This window comes from Quercus suber, unplaced genomic scaffold, assembly GCF_002906115.3.
Source record: "Quercus suber isolate HL8 unplaced genomic scaffold, Cork oak 2.0 scaffold_215, whole genome shotgun sequence".
Lineage (NCBI taxonomy): Eukaryota > Viridiplantae > Streptophyta > Magnoliopsida > Fagales > Fagaceae > Quercus > Quercus suber.
In genome coordinates, this window is record NW_027069673.1 from 778,301 (window position 1) to 805,014 (window position 26,714).

Genomic DNA, 26,714 nt, shown 5'->3' on the forward strand with positions numbered 1-26,714 from the left:
GTTGTTTCTAATTAATTTCTACCTTATTATTATTTGCAACTCTCAGCAGAAAACACTGGCCCTTCTCAGTTAGTCAAGTGGCAGATTCACAATCAAAATCTCAAGCTCTCCTTTCTCTTTGATGGACAGGTTATGACAGTTGTAGCCTGGTTCACCATCACTTGGTTAAGTACATCTTGATTTATTTGTTCAGATTCAGCTTTGAGAGTATTTGTAGCCTTGTTTAAAGCAATATCTTGGACGTCTAGTGGCTACCCATTTCTTCTGCCCGCTGGATAATTGGAATCCTCATAGTATTACCATGATATGATAGTCCTGCATTTTATTTGATAGAAACTAAATGAAGCAGTATGGTCCAATGAGTCTGTAAGACTCACAAGAAAATGCTAAACTGCTAAAAAAAAATTTATAATCCTACATTTATCAATTGTAGAGAGGAACAAGATTGAAGTAATAATGCTTCCACTTTTGCTTTATCCATTAAAAGCTATTTAATGTTATTTTACTCTAAAGTAGCTCAATTGACTTAGTAACTTGGATCATTAAGAACTATCGAAGGATGAGTTTAGGAAGAATATTTTATTGTACTAACCTGTCGGAAGCTACTACCAAACCTTTGTGCACTTGTAACTTTGATGCAGCTTTGCTTTCCACCTCATTTGCATTTCCTTCTTTCTCATATGCAGTGTTGGCATGGATGTGTCATTGAACAAAAATTCTTCTTGACTGACAAGACCAATCTTCCAACTCATCTACTTCAATTTAACCTTTTAATTTTCAATTCCATCGTGTGACTTGATTTAGGATCAAAAGATCTTTGAAATATTGTAGTCAATATGCATTCCCCATTTCCATTGTTTCCAACAATTGTGACTTTCTGAAGGAAGAGAGTGATATACAATTAGAATCAATTAAATATATTTGCTGATTCAATAAAGTTAATTGATTGAAATAAACGTAATTAACTTCTGTATCTACATTTAGGTCATCTAATATCTTTCGTATTGCGTCATAAGCATCAATGTCTGACTTCCTCTTTAATGGTTGCATACATCTTAAAGTCTGTAGTTTCATCTAGAAGAAAATGAACTTGTGTAGGAAGCCGCCAGGCCAAAGACCTGAAACATCCATGTGGTAAGAAAAAGAGGAAACAAGGCATAATACTTGCACACATACATTCATATGTTGTGCATGCACACATCTTCATTAAGGAACTTAAGCCACTAAAGCATCAGGCACTTCTTTTTCAATTTTTTTCTATTTCTGCATGTATAACTGTGGAACCAACCCAGTTGGAAGAATAGGCATAATCAGATATAATAAAAATCAGCAATACTTGAAACAAAAAACAGCAGTGAAGTTGTGCAATTATAATTGAGAAATTTATAGAGGACTGAGTTTAAAATGATATGAATGAACCTATAGAAGTATTAGGAGTTTTAGATCCTTATGGTCTTAGTTTCTATGTCTAGGATTTGAACAGTCACATGGATTCATATAATGTATGAACCTTGCCCATTAATGCCTGGCATTTGCCTGATAAGTGAGAGAAAGAGATGTACAATGATGTTTTGTTGACTAAAAGAAAATGAACTCATCATTACAAGTGAGTACTCATTGTAGTTTCTTGTTCCCACCAATAAAGAATTTAAGACTTTCTTATTTCAATTTTTTTCTCTTCTCTTTCCTCCTACTTTTTTCCCTATAACCAAATGGAGAATGAATTTAAATAATACATCACTAATTTTTTTTTTTTTTGGTCTAACTTGAAATGTCAAAATAGTGCATTAATTTAATCTAAATGAGGCTCATTGGGGTGTCTAGTGAAAAGGGGATGATTACTCAAGTACCTCATTAGGGGGCACCTCTTCCAGCTTTGCCTCTTTCCTTGGTATCCTCAATGAGGCTCAAAACTAGATTCAGTTTAGAACTCCCTCATTGGACTCTGTTGCTGAATAAGATTTTTTTAGCTGGGAGGGAGTCTAGAGAAAAGAGGATGATCTCGATGCACAATGGAAGTAGAAGCACATGGGAAAATTGAATCTAGAAGCCAAAATTTAAAATCAAGACAAAAAGGAATTAGGATGACATAGGAGCAATTGAGTCCTTTTCAACAACAATGTGATAGGAGCATTTCTTTCACAAAAATCTATAGATCCTCCCCTTACCTGTGTACTGCCATTTGAACTCTGAATGCATTTTGATCTTTGAGATCATTACAAGCCCATTGTTTAAGATGCTGATTCCAGGAGTACTCTATGCTATAGTTGCCAGCTTTGAATTTCCAACCATATTATCATTATACCTTTGAAAAGATCAACAAAGTAAGCCAAATACATCACCTCCTTGGCACACTTCTGAATAAAAACTCAATTAACATTTTTTTCTTTATTAAGTAAAAGGAAATTGGCAAAACCAAAAAATAAGTACTAATACATTTTACATATTATTTCATCTCATATAAATGCGAAAAGGACAATTATGATAATGAAAGTAATGAGACACAATTTCCAACTTGTCATCTTACAGCATGTTGCAGGAGAATCCTTTGAACATTGAAAAGAAAGAATAGCATTGACATTTTAATTTTTTTATTAACATAATAAACAAGATTGCTACATATCTTTTTATGAAGGATCTAGGTTAATGATTAACATGCATACCTAAAGAAGTCAAAGTGGCAGTAAATTCTGAATCTTTTGTCTCTACCATCTTAGCAACAACTTGATTCCGTCAATAATACCCGATCTCTTTAAAGAAGTGAGGTTATCATAATCAAGCATATTGCAGAATCCCCCCTGATTTCCCCAACCGTCTCCTGAATTGCTACTTGTCTCCACATTTCCCTTTGATAATCAAAGAACCAAGTGAATAAACTTGAAAACAGCTCAAAACTTTCCAATAAACACACTGAATTTATATCCATGAACTCAAGCACTCGTAGTAAGAACCCAACTAGACCACAATAATGTCCATATAGGTCAATGTGACCTAAATTTGAAAGTTATAAAATCCTAACATAGTAAAGCAAGATTTGTATTGAATACTTATGAGAATGAGGTTGGAATTATAGTGCAGGAATATTGTGGTCTATTATAAATAAAACTTAATTATTCTTTTATTTAATATGTGATGATGCAACCATTTGTAGAATTAAAAAAAAAAAGAAAAAAAAAAAAAAGAAGGTAAAAGAAGATACGAAACATGCAGGTAACAGTGCTGGAGATGTCAAACTTCAATGGCTAATATTTTGAAAAACACCACAGCAATTAACTAGAGATATTTGCCACCACTGGTGTCATTAACTGCTGCACGAACTAACATTGAACTTGTTTCAGATTGGATAAGCCAACAAAAGATAAACAAAAACCAGGATTTAAACACAACAAAAATCTGAGATAGGCAATAAGTATAGATTACACCCAATAAGAGAAAGATCATGCAGCAAAGATCATTTTGTAATCCAAATAATAAGTAGTCAGGTATTAATTCAGCCAGCATATTTTTCCAAATCATGTGTTAAGAAACCAAATTCAGGATGAAGAATTATCATATGAAAGTAAAGAAACGTAATTTCAATGTATTGCAAAGTTGCAGGGTAACAATTGGGAAATACAGCATATGAAATCAGACTAGTTTAAAATACTCAAAATATCAGAATGCTTATAAAGAATACGAAAAAGAAAGCATAGAATTGAGATTTCATTCTTGTGTTTTATCCTTGAAAAATAATACTAGAATATATGTGTTTATGAAGGATCTCGGTTAATGATTGACATACGTACTAAAAGAAGTCAAAGATGCAACGAATTCTAAATATTGTTCTCACAAATACAGTTCCACTATCAATTATAAGAGAACAGACTTATTCCAACTTTTTCCTGTTTGCCTCTGTCATCGTAGCCATAAGTGGGATAGCCACTGACACTCAAGGAAGGCTATCATATCCAAGCACATTGTAGAATTCTCCTTCATTTCCACACCCCTCTCATGAATTGCTACTTTTTTCTACATTTCACAAGTGACCATGTGTTGCATTTAGGTTGTGCCTATCTACTACGTAACTTCCTAAACCAAAATGTTTGCTGAATGCCTGCATATAAAAGGTAATCATGTGAGAAGTTGGTCATCTAAAGAGAAACAAGAAGTTGATAAAGTTAGATAGTAAGTGTTTACCTAACATTTATTTGCCACTTTACTACAGGGAAAAAAAAAAAAAAAAATGAGCCCTTCTACTGTTGGGTTGGCTAGCTCACAGCTTTAGGGGATGCTATTGATTGCTCATTATGCAACATGAGAAAGTTTAGAACTCAAAAATCAAAATAGCTTGTAAATTAACAAACTGAATTGTGGCCCTCAACCTTTTTATGGAGTACTAATGGAGCCTTTTAAATTCAATTCAGCCTCATGGTGATATATGCTGTCTCAAGTCATACCGGAGCATTTTCACCTGGTATCATTCTATAAGTACCACTATGGATTTCAGAATTTAAGCTCCTCTTTTTGAATATGAATTCAGTAGAATGCTTATCAATTTTGGCTTAAAAGAAAAAATAGAAGTTAAGATTTTATAATCATTGTCTTCCCAAAGTTTCTCACTGACCAGGGGCATAAAATGAATACCATCCCTAAAATATATCATTTCTAGAAAAAATCTAAGCTGTGTTTTGATGCAAAATATTCTATCAAATAAAAGTTACTGACAGTAAATTTCATATACTTAAATATGCATAATCATTAATTAAACCATTAAGTTATATAAATCTTTGGGCTCACCACTAACAAAAGAAGTGATAAGAACCACTGCCAAAGGCCACTTTTACACATTCGATCTTCATTTCATCTATTGTACAATAAAAAGAGAACTGCTTTTACAATGTAAGAAGATAGCCCTGGATACCCACATTGAAGTACAATTTTAATGTAAAGCAGGTTCTTGTTTGGAGAAGCAAGAAACATAGAAAATAGGAGAAAAATTGACTTTTGTAGAGCAGTTTACTAACTTGTTTCATATTCTTGGAAAGGTTGAGAAACCTTTATTTATTTTGGTCACTAGAAGACTTATAAGAGCCAAAGTAACCAAAATTCATTACAAGCCAGAGATTGTTACAGAAGTTGCAATTATAAATGAAGTTGATCAAAGCCTAAAGCATACATTTAAAAATGAGGCATGTAGCTCTATTGTCACTATAGACTCAATACCTATATGGATAAATATAGTGCTTGTATCTACATGGATAAGAGTAGTAATAAACAGACATTGATTCCCACTTTCGTCAAAACTACAGTAAGCATTATGAAGAATCTGCCATAATGAAAATCTTTTTCTTTATTTTTTTTCCCTTCAAACAAATAATGATTACGTAAAGGTAAATAAAATACTAGTATTTGTTTACCTCTGTAACATTCGAATTCAAGAAGAAAGCCAATAAGCAACCACTTGGGACAAGTTCCTTCATCCAAGAATTGCTACCATGAATATCAACTTATGGACTAAATCCAATGCAATCTATCATATAAAAATTAATAATAATAAAAAGTAAGATGAAAGATGGTATATATTGTGTTTTCAATGCAAGCTTAGCAAGCCAAAAATGATAGGAAAGAAACATTAGCAATTCAGTATGAAACAACTCATACCTCCACAAGCCCAAAAAAAAACATAAAACATATTTTTATTCAATTGTAGAAATAAAAACATGGTGGAGTTTGTAACTGAACGATAAAAAATACCAGTGCAAGCTAATACTACAGTGCTGTTGCCAGATATACTTCTCCCCACGAATATTATCTCATTATCACCAAATGCTGATCCTTATCTGACAAGATGAGAAGTAAAACATCCAAAATACATCACCAAATCAACTTGATTTGAGATAAAAAAAGAGAAACAGAGAAAGATGTGAAGAAAGCAAGTATGTGAGGAATGAAAATTCTATTGGCGAAGAAAAAGAAAACTAGAAACCACTTCTACATAATTGTTTACCACTGAGTTATTGACTTGTTGAACCACTTTTAGTATGTAAGAAGATAGCCCCAAATACCCAGATAAATTGACATTCAGTTTAATGTCAAGCAGGTTCTTGTTTGGAGAAGGAAGAAACATAGAAAACAGGAGAAAAATGGACTTCTGGAGAGTGATTTTTTAACTGGTTTCAAAGTTCTTGGAAAGGTCGAGAAACCTAATATATGATTAATGACTTACCCTTTATTTTGGTCACTAGAAGACTTCTAAGAACCAAAGTAACCAAAATTGATTACAAGCCAGAGACTGTTAGAGAAGTTGCAATTATAAATGAAGATGATCAGAGCCTAAAGCACACATTTTAAAATGAGGCATCTAGTTCTGTTGGCAATATTTGTATCTATATGGATAAGAGTAGTAATAAACAGACACTGGATCCCAACTTTGATCATAAACTATGAAGTGTTATGAAGAATCTGCCATAGTGAAAATCTTTTTCTTTAATTTTTTCCCCTTCGAACAAAGAATGATAATGTAAAAGTAAATAAAAGACTATTATTTGTTTACCTCCGTAGCATTTGAATTCAAGGAGAAAGCCAATAAGCAACCACTTGTCCTTTATCCAAGTGTTGCTACCATGAATATCAACTTATGATCTAAATCCAACGCAAGCTAAGCAAGACAAAAAAAGATAGGAAAGAAACATTAGTGATTCAGTATGAAACAACTCATACCTGCAAAAGCCAGGAAAAAACATAAAACATATATGTTTTTAATCAATTGTAAAAAAAAATAAAAAATAAAAAAAATAAAACATGGTGGAGCTTATAACCGAAGCATAAAAAATACCTGCATAGGCTAATTCTTCTGCCAGATATACTTCTCCCCACAAGTATTATCTCCTTATCAGCACAATTGATGATCCTCACCTGACAAGATGAGAAGAAAAACACCCAAAATACATCACCAAGTCAACTTGGTTTGAGATACAAAAAGAAACAGAGGCAAGAATTCCATATTCTTTCTCCTAATATGTGAAGAAAGCATGCATGTGAGGAATGAAAATTCTATTGGAAAAGATAAATAAAACAAGAAACCACCTCTAGATTAAATACAAGAATTCCTCATTTGCTTCAGTTTGTTCTGCATAATGAAATTAAATAGCCAGGAAAAAATTAGCTATACAATTAAAGATGGTGAAGAAGAATAATTTTGTTTTGCATAATGAAATTCAATACCTGGATCTTCTTCTTTTGGTGGAGCTAGATCTCCGTACAAGTTTTCGATGCGAGCAACCCAATCCTGGTTCTTGCAACTTTCTACTAAGATGGGACATCCCCCAATATCCAGTGTCTTCAAAGACGTTAGGGCAGGCAATGATGTCAAATTGGGGCAATCCCAAATAGCGAGGGATTGAAGAGAAGTTAGGGCAGGCAATGAAGTGAAATTGGGGCAATTAGAAATATGGAGTGATTGCAGAGATATGATTTCGCAGATCCACTCCGGCAATGTCGTCAAACTCGAACAATTCCAAATATTGAGATTTCGCAGAGAGGTGGCCTGTTGAAGCCCCACAGGAAGAGAGGCCAATTTTGGATGATCAGATAATCTTAGATACTGAAGCTTCCTCAGCCCTTGCCATTCCAATTCCATCCCATCCCCATTATAATTAGATAAACTAAATTCCTCAAGTGCAGTCAGATGTTGTATAGATTGAAGGCCATGACCATCACTGCCTTCTCTCATACTAATATGCAAAGATTCTAATTTGGAGAGAGGGGTGAATGAGGCGGCAAGTGTTGAAGAAGAAGAAGAAGGAGCAGAAGAGGTTGACTCTGCTACTGCTGCTGCTGTTGGGTTTTCCTGAGATGCCGTACTTATCATTCCCATCGATATTGTTCGCTCCAATGGCCTCAAATTAGAGTTATACAGATCTAGTGTTTCAAGATAAGGAAATAAAGGCATGGAAGATAGTTTAGGGCAACGAGAAATGTGTAGATTGGAAAGACGAGAAAATGAAAGCAGAGAATGATTCTTTGCTGTTATCGTCGATATTTCACCGTAATTATCGGCGTCATCTTCGTCCTCCTCGATAGAGTCGCTCCTCCTCTTCCACCATTCCTTTAGATTAGGACAATGCCTAATTTTGAGGGATTCTAGGGGTGGAAGTATAAAACTCTCTGATACCAGAGATACGTACTCAAGAGAAGGAGCATTTGACAAATGGAGTGTTTTGAGAGAAGGAAATTGATGCAATGGTAGCCCATCTTGGCTATTCTTCATTGAAAATAACGTAAGGCTTACAAGATTTTTGAGTAAAGAAAGCCAGCTAGGATATTTCACTCCCCCGTAGCCTTTTAATTCCAAACTTCTAAGATTTTGGTTTGGTTCCAAAGCTTCGACTGACATCTCATCGTACTCAACATCCCCTTCTCTTCCTATCCACTCTAACGCCAAGCCTTCAAGGTGTTGTTTTTCTTTCAAACATGCCTGATATTCTAATTCACCATCTTTCTTGTGTCTCAGATTTTTAATCCTTAGATTTTTTCTCAACTGGTTTAATCCGTGAAGTTCCTTCAACCCACTACCACTCCTAGAGTCCGTACTCAACACATACTGAGCTAGTGATTGGAGATTAGTCAATTGCCCAAGTCCATGTGGCATATGAGTCAATCTATGGCATCTTTCAATGATAAGATGCCTAAGATTGACTAATCTAGAAAGATTTCTTGGCAATTCTACAAGTTCATAACAGTAATCGAGATTTAGTGTCTCCAAATTTTGCAACCTTGTAATTGAATTAGGAAGCATCTTTATGTAATTAAATGAAAGATCAAGGTGCCTTAAATGCTTCAACTTTCCAACAGAATGTGGAACACTCCTAATGCCAGTGCAGTGCAAATCTAACAAGCGCAAGAACTTAAAACTTGAAACAAATGCATCACAAGTTGACTTGTTCCATATCATTTTATTTGGTTTCCAATTTTGACATGGCAAAAGAAATGTTCTTATCCTACTTGCTTTAAACAACGAGGTTGGAATTTGCTTTGATGAGTCTAAATCAAAACCAAATGACACGTGATAGGTTTTTTCTTCAATAATTTTCTCATTTATTTCAAAAGTGGTGCTCTCTAGTCCCGCTACTAATATCGCAAGATCATGCATGAGGTCATGTATTTTGAATCTAGATCTTGTGTCTTCTTGAAAGAATGATCTCCTAAGTAATTCCATAAAATAGGCATGACCAACATCTTCTAAGCATTGGTTTTGACATGATAGTCTAATGAACCCTTGTGCCACCCATAGCTTAACCAATCTCTCTTTTTCAATCTCGTAATCCTTTGGAAATAAACTACAATAAGCAAAACATTGTTTCAAATATGATGGGAGATGATCATAACTCAACCTAAGTATTGGTTGGATATTAGTTTCATTTACCTTTGAAAATTCATTATTTTTGAAGGACAACCATTCCTCTTCAGATTTTTTCGAGTACAATAGGCTTCCTATAGTCTTTATGGCAAGTGGAACTCCTTTGCACTTACTAATGATTTCCATTCCAATTTCCTTAAATTTTGAATTTTCTGGTTCTTGTCCTTTTTTAAATGCCTTTTGCTTAAACAAAGACCAAGAGTCCTCATCATTTAAACCCATTAAATGGTGTGTTTCAATAGTTTTTGAACTCTCTGCAACCTTTTCCTCACGTGTAGTCACCAATATTCTACTGCCTTTTGCACCAGCCAATAAAAGTTCTTTTAACTTATCCCATTTTTCTAAATCATAATTCCACACATCGTCTAATACAAGTAAGAATCTCTTTCCATCAATTTCTTTTTGAAGATCATTTTTTGATGCATTCCTTTCAAGGTTTTCTAGTTTCTGACCTTTTGCATATTCTAGGATTTTCTTAACAATTATATTTTCATCAAAATCATCAGACACACACACCCAAAATTTTCTCTCAAATTCTTTTTCGATTTCTTTATCATTGAATAATAATTGAGCTAATGTGGTTTTGCCTAGCCCTCCGATTCCAACTATTGAATAAACTGAAACATTTTCTTCAATATTGGAATCCAATAAACGTTTTAAGATCACTTTCTTATCAAGCTCCCTTCCAATAACAGTTTCAGCACGTACAAAATAATCAGTCTCCCTAATCGAATTTGTGACTTGTGTCTCCCTAGGACGTTCCTCTAGGTGGAACTTCCTATCCGCTGCAATAGCATCTAGTCTCTCCCTAACTGCCTTAATCTTATGACCCATTTTAAGACCATATGCAAGTTGGTTCGATTTGGAAAAGAAGATGCGTACCTCTTTCGCCTTCTTATTCCTAGTCATCACTTCCCGTCGTAAAACTTCAGTGGAAAAGTCATCCAGCAAGTCGTCCGCTTCATAAAGTGCATCTTTCAGCCTTCCCAGCCAATTCTTGATGGTCTGATTCTGCGCCTGTTGCTCCTCTGCATCCAGAATGACAGCTTTGATGGTTGAAACAGTGTCCACGAGCTTTTGATGCTCCTCTTTGACACCCCAGAGCAGTCCAAGCTCTTTGACAGCTAGGTTGCCCAGTTGGCCAATGATTCCTTCAGCTACGTCGAAGAGAGCTCCTTCAGCCATTTCTCAATGAAGGTGAATGAAATGAATCCTTGAAATAGTTAAAGGTAGGTAAGATAAGAGCAATGGTTTGTGAGGAGAATGGCTTAGGCAGAGTGATCAATATATACAAGAACAATAATTTGGACGTAACAGTATAGATGTCTATATGTCATGTATGACTTGTCAAAAAAGCATCACATGGGCTGTCGGAGCTGGCCTGGCCCTCACACTTCACACTTCCATTCGTATTAATATTCAAATTATTTTTGAGCTAATTCACCTTAGAGTAGCTTATTCTCTTGGTGATCATATGACCCAAAAGTAAGAGACCATAAAAGTGTGACTTAATGGTAAAAGCACTCATATCACTTCATTTAGTGAGTGGTTTAAATGATAGCCTAATCAAGGCTGTATATGTGGAATTATTTATTTTCATCACGTGACGTTAGGTCATAAATCTACAACAGGGACCTCATTTTTTTTGTTAAGTAAAAAAAAAAAAAAAAAGAAGTAAGGTTTGCACAATGCAATTCTTGTCAAATATAGTCTATGACACATTGCATGTTTAGCTGAACATAATAAACTAACAATTCAGAGTTGTAACATTTGCAATTCTATATTATCATTTGGTAAGATCAGGATATATAAAAGATAAAAGCAAAATCATAATTGTGCTGTGGACTGATTAATAAGATTATCTAAAAAAAGTATTCCCTTTTGTTATTTGGCCATAATTGTCATTCTCCTCCCGTCAAAAAAAAAAAATCATGTAAAGGCTCCTAAGTCCTGCTTTTCCCTTTTCACATTGTGTAAAAAGTATGGGTCAAAAAGCAAGAGGAACCACAAATTTTTCCTTTTCACATTGTGTATTTGAAAGTATTTCTCAGGAAAAAAAAAAAAAAAAAAAAAAAAAAAAAAGGCAAAAGCTATCGCAATCTATAAAGATTCTATTTACATAGCTTTTGTATGAAAAGCCACAACATTTTGTCAGGACACCTAGTTGGACAATCTGAGTTGTTTAAAACCCTACCATCACATGTATTTACAGAGCTTTTGTATTAAGGCTTTGTTTGGTTGCCGTAAAATATTTTTTGAAAAATATCTATTTTTTGGAAATGATATTTTCGGGAAAGGAAAATATTTTCTGAGTGTTTAGCTGCATTATGAAAAAAAATTTAGAAAATATTTTCATGTGTTTGATTGCATACTGAAAATGCTATTTTCCTACACTTTCTCACATTTTCTTACCCATTTTCTCAGTTCCCAAACAAATTTTATAATAGAAATTTCAACGTATAAACTTCAAAAAACAAAAATCACAACAACTCCATTCGATCAAATCCACATTCGGTCAAACTGAGAGCGAGGACGAGAGAGTGATCAAAAATGGATGGAAAGGGAGAGATCGGTCATGGGCGATGAGATCGGTCATGGGAAACGACGAGATCGAGCGGAGGCGAGATCGAGCGGCGCGGTGTGATCGACGCGGTGCTGCGATCGACGAGACCGGTGCGATCTGGTGCGTGCGATCGTCGGACTGGAGCTCGGGGTTCGCAGGCGACGTCGACGAGCGATCGGTCTGGGTGGATTGGCCTTCGGTGGGGTGCGATCAATCTGGGTGCAATCGGTCTCTCTCATCGTCGCATGGAGGGGACGACGACGGCGGTCTGGGTGCGCATCTGAGTCCTTTCTCTCTCTCTTTCTCCCTGTTGCGCATCTGGTCTTTCTTTCTCTCTCTCTTTCTCTCTTTTCCGGAAGTGAATTGAAGGTAAAATAGAAACGGAATTGGTTTTCCGTAATTAGAAGGCTTATTTACGGTCAACGGAAATGATTTTCCGTTTGACCCAATTTTCCTTGCGCACCCAAACAGCCTATTTTACGGAAAATGATTTCCGGAAACCATTTGAAGCCAAAACAAACACAGCCTAAAAGCCACAACATTTTGTCAGGACACCTAGTTGGACAATCTGAGTTGTTAAAACCATCACATGTATTTACAGAGCTTTTGTATTAAAAGCCACAACATTTTGTCATGACATCAAGTTGGACAATCTGAGTTGTTAAAACCCTACCATCACATGTGAAAAGAAATTGAGAGTTTGGACAATTTGTCCCGCTAAAATCATAACAATAATGAAAAAATTTACACTAGTTAAGACCCTACTTGTTTTATAACGTGGAATTGATAAATTTAACTACCAAACGCACCTTTAAAAAGAAATCCAGCAGATTAATATGATATAAACCCAGATATCCAATAAACCAAATCAAAAATACAACAAATAATATAATCATGCAATTTGGTTACAAAGTGGAATGCTAAAACGTGAATCTCTCAAATTGAACAATGCCATATATATAAAGAACAATTACTATAGTCAACGACTTACTAAACCCCTTTGTAGGCTACACTCTTTATAAAACCTCTACAAACACATCTTATGCAATAATCTCAAAAATTTGCTCGTATCTTCGTGTCAAGTTACAAAAATAGATGACAATGAGAGTTAATTACTAGCCCAAGAATTTTGAAGGGCTTAGAGTGCATTTAGATACCGCTTATTTTGCTGAAAACTAAAAACTAAAAACTGAAAACAATAAAATAAAATAAAATAAAAAATTCCGAGTTACTGTTCACACTGAAAACATTGTTTATTTGCCTTAATGCACTGTTCATGTCCTATGAACAGTGCAAGAGACGCTGGTAAAAAAAAAAACGCTAAAACGCAGACGCACAGCATTTCAACTGTACCCAAACAGGTACTTAGAGCAAGATTATTACTAAGCATGCGTTTGCCTAAAAATTATTAGGTGTTTTGCGTTTTTTGGCTGGGTCTCACGGCACTATTCACGACCCAGCCAAACTTCATAAAACGCGCATAAGCAGGCCAGCCATGGGTCACACGGCACCATTCATAGTTTAAAAATTATTTTGCTACAGTATTTTCAACAATAAGTTTTCAGTTTTCAACAAAATAAACGATCTCCAAACAGATCCTCAAATAAAGATTATCAAGAACATATCTGATTATTTTACAATTTGCATCATCCTTTTTTCATATTTGACCTTATAAAGAATCCCCCAAGTATGTAACATAAAATGTTTTCATACAAGGCTTTAGAAATGGCAAGTGCAATCCATTGGCCTTCACTGGGTAATGCGCAGTACCCGCCTGCCGCTTGTTTCAAAATGATACTTATTCTTTTTCTTATCCTTCTTACCAAAATATTTCTCATACAAGGCTTTAGAAATAGCAAGTGCATCTCCTTCAGCTGCCACCGGATAAAGCTCTTGCCTTGCTTGCCATTTGTTCGAAAATGAAATCCATTCTTTTCTCCATTCCTCCATCTTGAAGTTTTCTTTTTCTCTCAAGCTTCTTAACAAATGATCAAAATAGGTCGAAGCTCGAGGTAGATAGTAGCCTTCAAGTAGTCCACTCCAGAATTTGTTTGCTGATTAGGGCCAAGCAAAAATGTTACATAACAAAATGATGAAGCATTACATAAGTAATATATGACGGTCACTTCAGGGACATCCAATAAAAACCACTAAAAGTAGTAATATATGATGGAATATAAAGATTACCATAATCATGAAGTTTGCTCTGTATGGTTCCTGTGTTATCAAACCACATTGTGACTTGTGTTCTTGCATTCCACTCATACTGAAGGAGAGCATTAGAAAGTACATCCAATCAATCAAAATCATCTTATCTACCAAGTGTTTCTAAAAAATGCTGGTATTACTAGAGATAAGACAGAACCACTTCTCTATTAGTCAAATAAAAGAAGCAAGAGAGACTTAGGTGCCTGAAGTTGACAAAGATTTGTAATGCACAGTAAAAATCATTGACCTGCAGATATCACCAAGTTGAAAGTTAATCACCATAATTGAAGTTATAGCGCACACACAAAACGTGTGTGGCAGCAGAAAACATTAGCAACCACCCCAATGCAAAAGGAATAGAAGTTATAGCACAATATCATTTTTCTCTGGGATCAGTAAGTGTAATGTAAAAATCGAAGAAGTTGAGTGACAAATATATTTCAGAAACTGAAGGAAAATAGCATCATCAGATCCCGTTTTCAAAACCACTTTATACAAAACCTGAAAGTTTTTGATAACTTCTCTTTGGGTACCTTTTCAACCTATCCCCATAATTCTTTTAGAGGACAGCTGTTCTCCATTATTTTCACTAATACCAACACCCTCTTTACTCTGGTGCTGCCATACCAAAGCCCTGTCTTATTCCATGGAAATGCTGTTGAACACTTCAAATGTTCATCAGCATTTTTTTTACTGGTCTCTCAGGCCATTGTACATAGGTTTTGTGTAATGAGAAACTAGAAACACCCTTGAAGAAGTTAAATACTATTCTTGGTATTAATCTTAAATGACAGACAGTTTTGCAGGCCATTCTTTGGCATTATTGCCTCCTATATGTACTTCTTAATCGCAGTTTTATCCCAAGTTCTTCATACGGGGAACAATAGCATACTAGAGAATAAGATTATTAACTTTGATGATTTTAATCATGGGGTACTTTTATCATAGAGATTTGAGACAAAGATTACAAATATACAATGAACCTCCAAAAAATGAATTTCCTAAGATTATTGGACTGCCAAGTGATTCTAAATTGGAAGCTGCATCAATTCTGTCAAAGAATATAATTATGCAATGTGAGAAGCAGGGTCACAGTAGGAGTAATATGGATAGAGTTTGAACCTTCAGCATGAATGCATGAAGTCGCTGCTCTAAAGAAACAAACAAACTGGCACTTGGCAGAATAACAGTTTTTATATCCCCCAAAGAAGATGGGTCAGAACAGTAAACAAAATGTCACAATAACCTTTTATCTGCTGATACTTCTCAACTTGCCCAAGAGAGCTTAGACTCTTGATTAGCCATCTGGAAGGCTTTGCAACTTGATTTAGGAAACAATGTAAGACTGCCTTGAAAAAAGAGATAATCTTTACATACTACCAAATAATAAATTACACAATCACACATACTTCAGAAATAAAAATGATTTAAGTATTCTGTTTGCAGCACCCCATTTAATGAAAAAAACATCTTTATCACAACTAGGAAAACAGAATGCCTAGAATTTACATCTTATGTACATACATACCTTCATTTGGGGTGGTTTCCAATATGCAGAGTCTGAAGAGAAGAGCCAACCCTGGACATTCATAGAACTGTCAAATATAAATATCTATGATTATACAATGTCAAGGTTCACATGAACCACTTCTTGATCCACCATATATATTCACTTTAGATTTTGTAGTTGATTTTTATGAATCAGCAAAAAGAAAACCTCTGTTCAGTGCAGCAACCGAGAGTGGGCATTTGGGGAGCACATTTAACAAGATGAAACTTCGAAATGATAAGCATCAGTTCCAAAGATATTCTACATTTGACCTCTATTTTCATGCTTTAACTATTTAATAGAAAAAGTTCTGATAAGCATGAGAGCGACACATTGATAAAATACACACAAATGTGCATATCCAATGCACATTCACATATTTTAGTAAGCAGGTAAGGGTGCAATAAAACTGTAAGTTATATAGAAGTCCGTAGTGCATCTAGTAAAGGGGTATTATTTTACAAACCCAGTTATCTCTTTAAACATTTTATTACGACACAGTACACAATAAGCAAACCAGGCAGAATGCATGATAGGAAAACAATGTCATCATCACAATCACTAATCATTCTGAACTTGCTACAACATTTAAACAATGAGTTTCTTAAGGTTTGAATATCAATTGAGTAAATGACTAAACATGACAAAGTAAATCACATAACATACTCCAACAAAATTTCCAATAAGCCTTTTTGGGGGGAGGGTGGGTTGGTAACTTGAGAAGCTTACCTGCATTAACCACACTGCATCCTTGTCACCTTTGGACATTGCTTTGTAGACAGAAGCTCCGAGCAACGATATATATGTTGGATCATTTGTAGGTGGGGAATTTTCATTGAATGTATCACTAAATAGAAGTCATGGTAACAGGTGATTCAGTGACCCACATTAGCAAGTATGCTATGAACACACCAAAGAAGAAAAGGCATAGAACTATCCAATAATTGCTAGTAAGATTATTCCCCCAATTGTTTGGGAAAAAATTGCCTTATTTCAACTGTTAAATAAAGCATAAAGAAGAAATAGGATGCACAACAGCCGCATAGAAGATCCCGATAATGATCTGGATAGGAGGTCCTCAACGAAACAGGTCTAAATATGAACTATAACTATGAAGCCAAAGCTGTGAAATGAAAATATCAAAGTGAAATTACATTTTTTCAAGTCCCATTAAAGCCATAGACATTTGGTAACTAAGATTAATTTGTTGGCCTAAAAAAACCATTTCAACAGTAAAAGGCCACACACACACAAAAAAAAAAAAAAAAAAATGCTTCTCTAAGAACTGCTTTATGAATATTACTCCTAGTTAGATCACTGACTACATCATCTTTCAAACCTTAGGTTCCAGAGAACAAATGTTCCTATAAGAGATACCAGTTTTGTTCTTCTGGACATGGTTAATTCTAACTGACAAACTCTAAGAATGCAAGTTTCAAAGAACCCAGTGATTAATCACTCTTAAACCCAACTTTTAAATGTCAACACTTACAATTTGAAACCTTCAAGAAAAAACATTGCCACTGGACTCACACCATCCAACAAGACACAAGACTGTTAATGTATATAATCACAAAAATAAGAAAGGCTCCTAATTCCTCAGTTTTTCATTCACCCTCTATAAAACTGGTTATATTAATTACAAATAAAAACTTCTGGAATGTCAGAATTTGATAACACAAATGCCCAAGCTTCAGTTTGACATAATGATCATGAGAACAACTTGTGTACATGTATCACAGGTTTGTCATTTATAGGAGCATAATGCTGCATAGAAAATCTCTGGCTTGATCAAACTTACTTATCAAATTATCTTTTTATACCTCTACCAATCCTAAAAAATTGGCCACATCTGTTTCATGTTCATAGATTTGCACTTCTGAAAAAGTTTCAGTAACAAGTGATAGTGCTAAAGATACATCAGATAATAAATAAAAAAGGGCTAAGTTATTGCTTCTATACCCGAAGTTTTCACAAATTTTGTTTTTGTCCTAAACTAAACAACATATTTGCCAAAACAATATACACACACACATCAGATAGTAAATAAAAAAGGGCTACGTTATTGCTTCCATACCTAAAGTTTTCACAAATTTTGTTTTTGTCCTAAACTAAACAATATATTTGCCAAAACAACACACACAAATATCTCGCGGGGGGGGGGGGGTGGGTGGTGTTAACAAAACAGAAAATCAACTTAATGCAAAAAAAGGTTAGGTAACTTGGACAAACCGTGCTCAATTATATATCCAAAAATGTTAAGAAACATTCTACTAAGAATCTGAATGAGAGAAATTACCAGTTGTAAATGTCTGTCACATCCCCATATTCTGTAATCAACGCATACAAACATGACCAACAAAAATCAGTCACTAAATTAGAAAGGAAAAAAAAATACGACTTTAGTCCATACAAGTCATCTTTTAAGAGTAACTCTTCATATACAACTGAACCGTTAAAATTATATCATTGATGAAGCTAAAAGCATCTGTACTCAAAGGAAAAGGGGGGGGGGGGGGGGGGGGGGATTAACTATGGCATCATCCTTTAGTAACNTCGAAGGTCGTGCGATTGCTCTGGGTTCGTGGGTTGCGCTGGTCGCCGGCGGTTGCTCGTGCGAAGGTCTGGTCTGGGTCGCTGGTCTGGGTCTTTCTTCGTGCTCTCTCCTTCTGTTTTCCGAAAAATTGCATTTGAAGTGAAAATAGAAGGTGAAATGAATTTCACCCGTGGGAGCGTTATTTTCCGGTCAAAGCTGAAATGATTTTCAGTTGACCGAATTTTCCAAATCAGCCAAACACCCAAGTTTTACGGAAATGGTTTTCCGGAAGCACTTTGAAGTCAAAACAAACACAGCCTTAATGGTAAAAACACTCATATCACTTTATTTGGTGGGTGGTTTAAATGATAGTCCAATCAAGGCTGTATATATGGTATTATTTATTTTCATCACATGACGATAGGTCATAAATCTACAACAGGGACCTCATTTTTTTTGTTAAGTAAAAAAAAAAAAAAAAAAAGTAAGGTTTGCACAATGCAATTCTTGTCAAATATAGTCTATGACACATTGCATGTTTAGCTGAACATAATAAACTAACAATTCAGAGTTGTAACATTTGCAATTCTATATTATCATTTGGTAAGATCAGGATATATATAAAAGATAAAAGCAAAATCATAATTGTGCTGTGGACTGATTAATAAGATTCTCTAAAAAAAGTATTCCCTCTTGTTATTTGGCCATAATTGTCATTCTCCACCCGTCAAAAAAAAAAATCATGTAAAGGCTCCTAGGTCCTGCTTTTCCCTTTTCACATTGTGTAAAAAGTATGGGTCAAAAAGCAAGAGGAACCACAAATTTTTCCTTTTCACATTGTGTATTTGAAAGTATCTCTCAGGAGAAAAAAAAAAAAAAAAGGGTCAAAAAGCAAGAGGAACCACAAATTTTTCCATTTCACATTGTGTATTTGAAAGTATCTCTCAGCAAAAAAAAAAAGCCAAAATGGTTCCACGAATTGGTGTAATCATGAGGTTTGTCTTTTATAATAAGCCACTTCAAAAGGCAAAAGCTATTGTTTCAAAAAAAAAAAAAAAAAAAAAAAAAAAAAAGCTATCGCAATCTATAAAGATTCTATTTACATAGCTTTTGTACGAAAAGCCACAACATTTTGTCAGGACACCTAGTTGGACAATCTGAGTTGTTTAAAACCCCACCATCACATGTATTTACAGAGCTTTTGTATTAAAAGCCACAACATTTTGTCAGGACACCTAGTTGGACAATCTGAGTTGTTAAAGCCATCACATGTATTTACAGAGCTTTTGTATTAAAAGCCACAACATTTTGTCATGACATCTAGTTGGACAATCTGAGTTGTTAAAACCCTACCATCAGATGTGAAAAGAAATTGAGAGTTTGGACAATTTGTCCCGCTAAAATCATAACAATAATGAAAAAATTTACACTAGTTAAGACCCTACTTGTTTTATAACGTGGAATTGATAAATTTAACTACCAAACGCACCTTTAAAAAGAAATCCAGCAGATTAATATGATATAAACCCAGATATCCAATAAACCAAATCAAAAATACAACAAATAATATAATCATGCAATTTGGTTACAAAGTGGAATGCTAAAACGTGAATCTCTCAAATTGAACAATGCCATATATATAAAGAACAATTACTATAGTCAACGACTTACTAAACCCCTTTGTAGGCTACACTCTTTATAAAACCTCTACAAACACATCTTATGCAATAATCTCAAAAATTTGCTCGTATCTTCGTGTCAAGTTACAAAAATAGATGACAATGAGAGTTAATTACTAGCCCAAGAATTTTGAAGGGCTTAGAGTGCATTTAGATACCGCTTATTTTGCTGAAAACTAAAAACTAAAAACTGAAAACAATAAAATAAAATAAAATAAAAAATTCCGAGTTACTGTTCACACTGAAAACATTGTTTATTTGCCTTAATGCACTGTTCATGTCCTATGAACAGTGCAAGAGACGCTGGTAAAAAAAAAAACGCTAAAACGCAGACGCACAGCATTTCAACTGTACCCAAACAGGTACTTAGAGCAAGATTATTACTAAGCATGCGTTTGCCTAAAAATTATTAGGTGTTTTGCGTTTTTTGGCTGGGTCTCACGGCACTATTCACGACCCAGCCAAACTTCATAAAACGCGCATAAGCAGGCCAGCCATGGGTCACACGGCACCATTCATAGTTTAAAAATTATTTTGCTACAGTATTTTCAACAATAAGTTTTCAGTTTTCAACAAAATAAACGATCTCCAAACAGATCCTCAAATAAAGATTATCAAGAACATATCTGATTATTTTACAATTTGCATCATCCTTTTTTCATATTTGACCTTATAAAGAATCCCCCAAGTATGTAACATAAAATGTTTTCATACAAGGCTTTAGAAATGGCAAGTGCAATCCATTGGCCTTCACTGGGTAATGCGCAGTACCCGCCTGCCGCTTGTTTCAAAATGATACTTATTCTTTTTCTTATCCTTCTTACCAAAATATTTCTCATACAAGGCTTTAGAAATAGCAAGTGCATCTCCTTCAGCTGCCACCGGATAAAGCTCTTGCCTTGCTTGCCATTTGTTCGAAAATGAAATCCATTCTTTTCTCCATTCCTCCATCTTGAAGTTTTCTTTTTCTCTCAAGCTTCTTAACAAATGATCAAAATAGGTCGAAGCTCGAGGTAGATAGTAGCCTTCAAGTAGTCCACTCCAGAATTTGTTTGCTGATTAGGGCCAAGCAAAAATGTTACATAACAAAATGATGAAGCATTACATAAGTAATATATGACGGTCACTTCAGGGACATCCAATAAAAACCACTAAAAGTAGTAATATATGATGGAATATAAAGATTACCATAATCATGAAGTTTGCTCTGTATGGTTCCTGTGTTATCAAACCACATTGTGACTTGTGTTCTTGCATTCCACTCATACTGAAGGAGAGCATTAGAAAGTACATCCAATCAATCAAAATCATCTTATCTACCAAGTGTTTCTAAAAAATGCTGGTATTACTAGAGATAAGACAGAACCACTTCTCTATTAGTCAAATAAAAGAAGCAAGAGAGACTTAGGTGCCTGAAGTTGACAAAGATTTGTAATGCACAGTAAAAATCATTGAACATGAGTGGTACAATTCTATTGAAGGAGCTTTGTGGGCAAGGGAGATATATTGTGCAGATAACTCATGCAAAGAGACAAGGATGCCTTTTACTTAACCAAATATTTAATCCTATTTAGATAAGATCAGATATGATAAAACAAAAATGTATAGAAGCCTAGAAGGTGCAAGTTGGTTCAACTGATAATGTCTCATGACACTGTATAAGACATGGGAAGAGAGAGGGCTACCTCCCCGGGGGGGGTGGGTGGATTAACTCTGGCATCATCCTTTAGTAACTAAAACAATTCTTTTAAACCATCATTATATTCATTTACAGAAAGGTTGATACACGTTCATAGTATCAATCACTGTGAAATTGTAGCCCACTTCCAAGTTTCTACAGATAATCATTATACCAATGAAACTCAGTCCAATCCCAAGGTCTCCATACAATGCCAAAGGTTGAAAGACTATGCAAACCCATTCATGTGCTACTTGGCAGCAAAAAAGTGAATCAACTGATGGTCCACTAAGTCACCAAGAAGACTAGAAATTGAACTGAATTTGAAACTCATAGACTATGAATACATTCTCTCCAAAAAAAAGAAAAATGGCCAGGGTAAGACTGCCTACCATGACCTGTGGGAGCTTTGTGCACAAGGTACAACCTTTTTTAAAAAAGTGAATAACTTCTGATTAAAATCATCTTCTATCAAATGATTCGAGTTTTATGTCTAAAATCATTTTTCCATTGCAGTCGTGAAGGACTAAAATGAAGTGATTAAAGGACACACGCATATATATGGAAAACTTTGTTAATGCTACAGTGCAAAGAATAGTGCTATTCCAAGTAAACAATCTACAGAAAAAAGGAGCACCTTCAACTTGTCGCCTAATGAAAGCCTCCCCAATCTCAACAAATAAAGGATCAGAGGGATCCAGAAGGTAAGTACAGCTCCAACGACACTTAGCATCAACAGAGTTCCTAATGACAAAAGATGGAAAACCTCAACATATTGAATAGTATGACATTTTCACACAACAGACTCCAAATCAGATGGAAGATATTCAGGAACCCCGAATATGATTTGTCTAATTCAAGTTGTCTAATATAAAATACTTCAGACAATTGGAATTCATAGACCACAAGTCATACAACGCATATCAAAGTGCAAGAAATATGAATTACCAGTTTCCAAGTTTAGTTATGTTTGCTGAAGGAGATATCTTCTTCAAGGCTGCTGGAATGTTCCCAGAGAATGATGGCAGCACTGAAACAAAGAGAAATTACATTTGATTAGCCACGTCATCACATTGAGAATGAATAATTTGTCACTTCAAAAAAACCTTTTTATCTAATTGAGAATCAAGAACTAAAAAACATCTCCCAAAAAATTTTGGTCAGGCAAAGTTGATGTGGAATTCAGTTATGGTAACAATACCAGGCGTCATTCCTAGCTCTAGCATCCGAGATAATATCCGTTTCTGTAGAGCTAACTGCTGATCTAACCAATTTTGAGTTAAGGGTCCACCCCACCTGTGATTGAATAAATATTAGATTTTATAAACTTAAGGAAGATGGTAAAGACAACAAGCAGTATAACATCCAGCCTGTCCAGCAAAAGATGTTAAAATGCATTTCGCGAATCTCATGTACATGCATAATCACAAAACATGTGACTTCGTAAGTTATATGCATAAAAATTTACACCTCTAAAACCAATCAGGAAAAAATAGGAGCAATAATGATCTCTCTTATTTGATTGAGAGCTGACAGTATAACAATTAATCATCCTTCTTTAAGGGACTTCAAATAAACACTGCATGTTTCCTATACAGAATCTGATGCTTTGTACCTTTGTTGGACAAGAATTGCAACCATCACTCAACTAGGCAACCACACCTAGCTACATGTTACACGGCTCCACTCATCACACAGTGGGGACACCCTTACCCGAGTCACATGTAGTGCCATCTCAATATGGCAAACTTATGAACGAGTCACGTGATATATGATTTACTGTCAGTCACCAGCTGGCAGTCTTATTGTCTAACTTCAAATGAAAACATCATCATTGATACTCATATAGGGCATCCAGCTGAGTAGAATTCAAATTTTCAAATTTGCAATACTATCCCAAGATTCATGACAGATCTATATACTTCTCATCCACAGAATATATCATCCATAAGTGAAAATAACATTGTGTAAAATTTGAAACAGGTACAATTAATTTCCACTTGGCCCAAATGTATCACTTAATAATAAATTGGACTGCTGAACTAATCATGAACTCATGTCACAGCTACACAGCCACCTGTATAAGAGGACCATGAGCACAGGTGGAAGACGAATCAGAAGAATTGTATGCAAGGTTTTAAGTGAGATATGGTTATGATATAAGCAGAACCCCAACAACAATTCTCCACATTTTTTTTAACCATTTATCATCATCTTTCAGAGGTTTTTCACAGATGATTAAAAATGCACACCCATATATATCAGTATGTGTATATGTATGGGTTAAAACTAACGATTAATAAAATATCCTAATTAATCTCCCATAAGCATGATTCTAGAGGAAGGTATCCAAATGATTGACATAAATGTTTAAAATGTAATACAGGATTGTTGACCCAACATCATCCTCTCATCCACAGTTCAAGTACTTGCTAAGGAAACACCACTAGACAAACAATAGATATCATGCAAACCCACCCATGTAAATTTCCCATGCGAGCCCAAGCAAGGAAAGCAGGTCCACCAAAGAAATCATTCAAATCATCCTTGCTAATATTAAAATCCTACAATAAAAAATACAAGTCACATGGCAAAAATCAGAAGTAGAAGTCAAACTTAACATATATGGAAGTAACAAATACCAGTCAATATAACAACTCATGATATTAAAAAATTGAAAAATAGCAGTAATTAATTCATCTTTTACAAATAGAGACACTGCCTCTTTTATCTCAAAAGCTCAAAGAGAAGACAAGACCAGATCTACAAGGCTTCAGTACTTACATATATAAAAAAATAAAAATAAAAAATAAAAAAGCACACTGGTTTGTATTCATAATATAAAATTCTTAACAGAATATGGAATTAGTTCTCAGTTCATTGGCATCCTCAAAGTTAATACACATCACATGTTCTTCAATGTGTGTCTATATATATAATACAGTGAGGAGCATATTCGTTAAAGTTATTTAGTGATAATTTCATGGAGTAGAGCCTTCTGGGTTGAATTTCAAATTTCTGTGACATGTTGTAGGCTTGAATGTCATATTCATATTTCCATAACAAAGATCATTTTTTTGAATAAATAAACTTTTTTTGGCAGCCAATTTGACACTTAGCCCCTTGAAGTTATTTTTATTTATTTATTTATTTATTTTAAGGTTATTAGAGCACCCACAGTAGATGTGGGATATGTGCCAAATGCTAAATATTTGGCACATATCCCACACCAACCACAAAAAAAACACCCCATCAGATATGGTATATGTGGTAAACCTGAAAATTATTATTTTATTTGAAAATTCTCTCTCCTCTCATTTCTTTATTTCAGTTGCTCTCCCTTCTCAGAATCTCTCTCTCTCTCTCTCCCAAGTTCCCAACCCATTCTTCCTCTTCTCACAATCGGACGCGAGCAAGAAGAAGGTGGCGCAAAAGAAGGCGGCGGCGGCGGCGGCGGCCAATCATCGTCATCCTCCACAACCACCACCTCAGCCAACCACAACCACCACCGCAGCAACAAACCCAAATCCAAAACTACTCCATCGGAACCCACAAACCCACGCTCTGTGGAGACCGTCGGAACCCACAAACCCAAACCCACAACTACTCCATCGGAACCCACAAACCCACAAACTACTCCATCGGAACCCACAAACCCAAACCCACAAACCAAAACCATAAACCACCGTAGACCCACGCTCTGTGGAGACCGTCGCCGACCATCACCAACCACCGCAGAGACCATCGCCGACCATCGCCTTCAAGAACGTCACTACGGCGTTAGAGGATATTGGTAACTGCAATTTGGGTTTGGGTTGATCTGATATTGGTAATTGGTAATTGTGGTTGGTTTGCAGTTTGGGTTGATATTGGTAACTGCATTTTTTTTTTTTTTGCTGCAATTTTGGTTGATCTGATATTGGTAATTGTGGTGGTTGGTTTGCAGTAGAGGTGTTGTTGTAGTAGTGGATATTGGTGGCCGGTGGTTGTGCCGTTGATGGTGTGGCTGTTGTTGATGATAATGAGAATGAGATAATATATTATTTTAATATGTAGTAAATATTATTTTAATGTATAGAATTGAATGATAAAACATCTGATAAATGTGATGTTGTAAAATGATGTGGTAAAATGATAAAGTAGGTGTTTGATGTTGTAAAATGGCATAATTTTTAGAACATCTGCTACGGATGCTCTTATGGGTGAAAATTTAATTTGAAAAAAATGTATCTTGACTCAATATCCAATGACACAAAAATGGACGTAGGGTTTATTTGTTATATAAATCAAAACCTCAAATGTGGAGTGTTGTTTATGAAAATAGGGGAGGGTTTCTGACATATCCCCAAACCTTGAAGAAGTTTGGTTTAATTTACCCAAATAACTTAAACTCTTAACAGTCAAGCTATAAAATATATATGAATTCTATGCACAAGTTGCTACACAGTGGGAGGCTTATAAAGTGGCACACAACAAATGGGTGAATACCATTGACACCTATAATGATGCATTTAATCATTCACCATGAAAACTTTCTGCCAAATGGCTTCTTGGCCAACAAATGCTAAAGGCAGGTTCACCCCATGAAGAGCCATCCAATCTATCTCTTTCTCCCATCTTTCCCAGTCCCACCAAACATAGGAATCTGCAAAGAAAAAATGTGAAATTACCTAAGGAATTCTCTACAATAAACTCTGTTTTTGGATTGGTAAATTATATGCACACCCATTGGGTTTTTTAAACCATGACCTCACTCTTCACCCATTCTTGTGTGAGGAGGTATTGACATTTGAGTCAGAGCTCACCAGCAAATTTACTACAACAAAGATTAGCTGAAGTAACAAAATAGTACACTATCATTCTCTAAAATAGTCCACTTCATATCATTCTCTAAAATGTATAATAGGTGAATTCTTGAATTCCTAATTAATATATAATCTATTTTACAGTTCCTGTCCTCTCAATCACTTAAATCTGAAGAATAGCACATTTAGTTCCAAAATTTTGGTAGAACTGAAAAGGTAAGCAAAGATTCAATACTCACAACTAGATGTAACAACATTCTGGTAATAGTTCCATGGGACTGGCCGCTGAATCATCACCC

The 26,714-nt window shown here is 35.1% G+C and overlaps 2 protein-coding genes and 1 long non-coding RNA gene across 43 annotated transcripts in view; all 3 read right to left on the reverse strand.

The window, feature by feature from the left end:
- The window catches only part of LOC112028654 (putative disease resistance protein RGA4), a 52,777-nt gene extending 42,061 nt beyond the window's left edge, over positions 1 to 10,716 (reverse strand). For 22 of the 41 annotated variants that reach the window (XM_065779643.1, XM_065779659.1, XM_065779651.1 and 19 more), the window contains exon 1: positions 7,204 to 10,716. In XM_065779643.1, the coding sequence (XP_065635715.1) occupies positions 7,204 to 10,582 (3,379 nt within the window). In that variant the 5' untranslated portion in view covers positions 10,583 to 10,716. Of the gene's footprint in view, positions 1 to 22; positions 316 to 592; positions 878 to 978; positions 1,119 to 1,176; positions 1,276 to 1,850; positions 2,044 to 2,168; positions 2,306 to 2,663; positions 2,847 to 3,204; positions 4,094 to 4,176; positions 4,271 to 4,361; positions 4,451 to 4,776; positions 4,844 to 5,396; positions 5,510 to 5,733; positions 5,820 to 6,532; positions 6,638 to 6,814; positions 6,895 to 7,065; positions 7,109 to 7,203 lie in introns of all 41 variants that reach the window. The other 19 variants (XM_065779668.1, XM_065779662.1, XM_065779675.1 and 16 more) reach the window with 18 other exon arrangements.
- A 2,164-nt stretch (positions 10,717 to 12,880) lies between these two features.
- Positions 12,881 to 26,714, reverse strand: LOC112016271 (alpha-N-acetylglucosaminidase-like; the record flags this gene model as incomplete). The annotated part of the gene is given in 13 exon segments (XM_065779609.1): positions 12,881 to 14,014; positions 14,148 to 14,258; positions 14,364 to 14,415; positions 15,365 to 15,517; positions 15,697 to 15,747; positions 16,447 to 16,564; positions 18,017 to 18,047; positions 22,248 to 22,354; positions 22,559 to 22,640; positions 22,812 to 22,906; positions 24,089 to 24,174; positions 26,134 to 26,255; positions 26,655 to 26,714. Coding segments are annotated over 13 exon segments (1,373 nt in total), but the record flags the coding sequence as incomplete, so codon positions are not given.
- On the reverse strand, positions 19,854 to 21,617 carry LOC136070167 (uncharacterized). Its single transcript, XR_010631430.1, has 2 exons — positions 21,121 to 21,617; positions 19,854 to 20,987 (listed from the first exon to the last, which is right to left on the reverse strand). It is a non-coding gene; the product is annotated as an uncharacterized LOC136070167 (long non-coding RNA).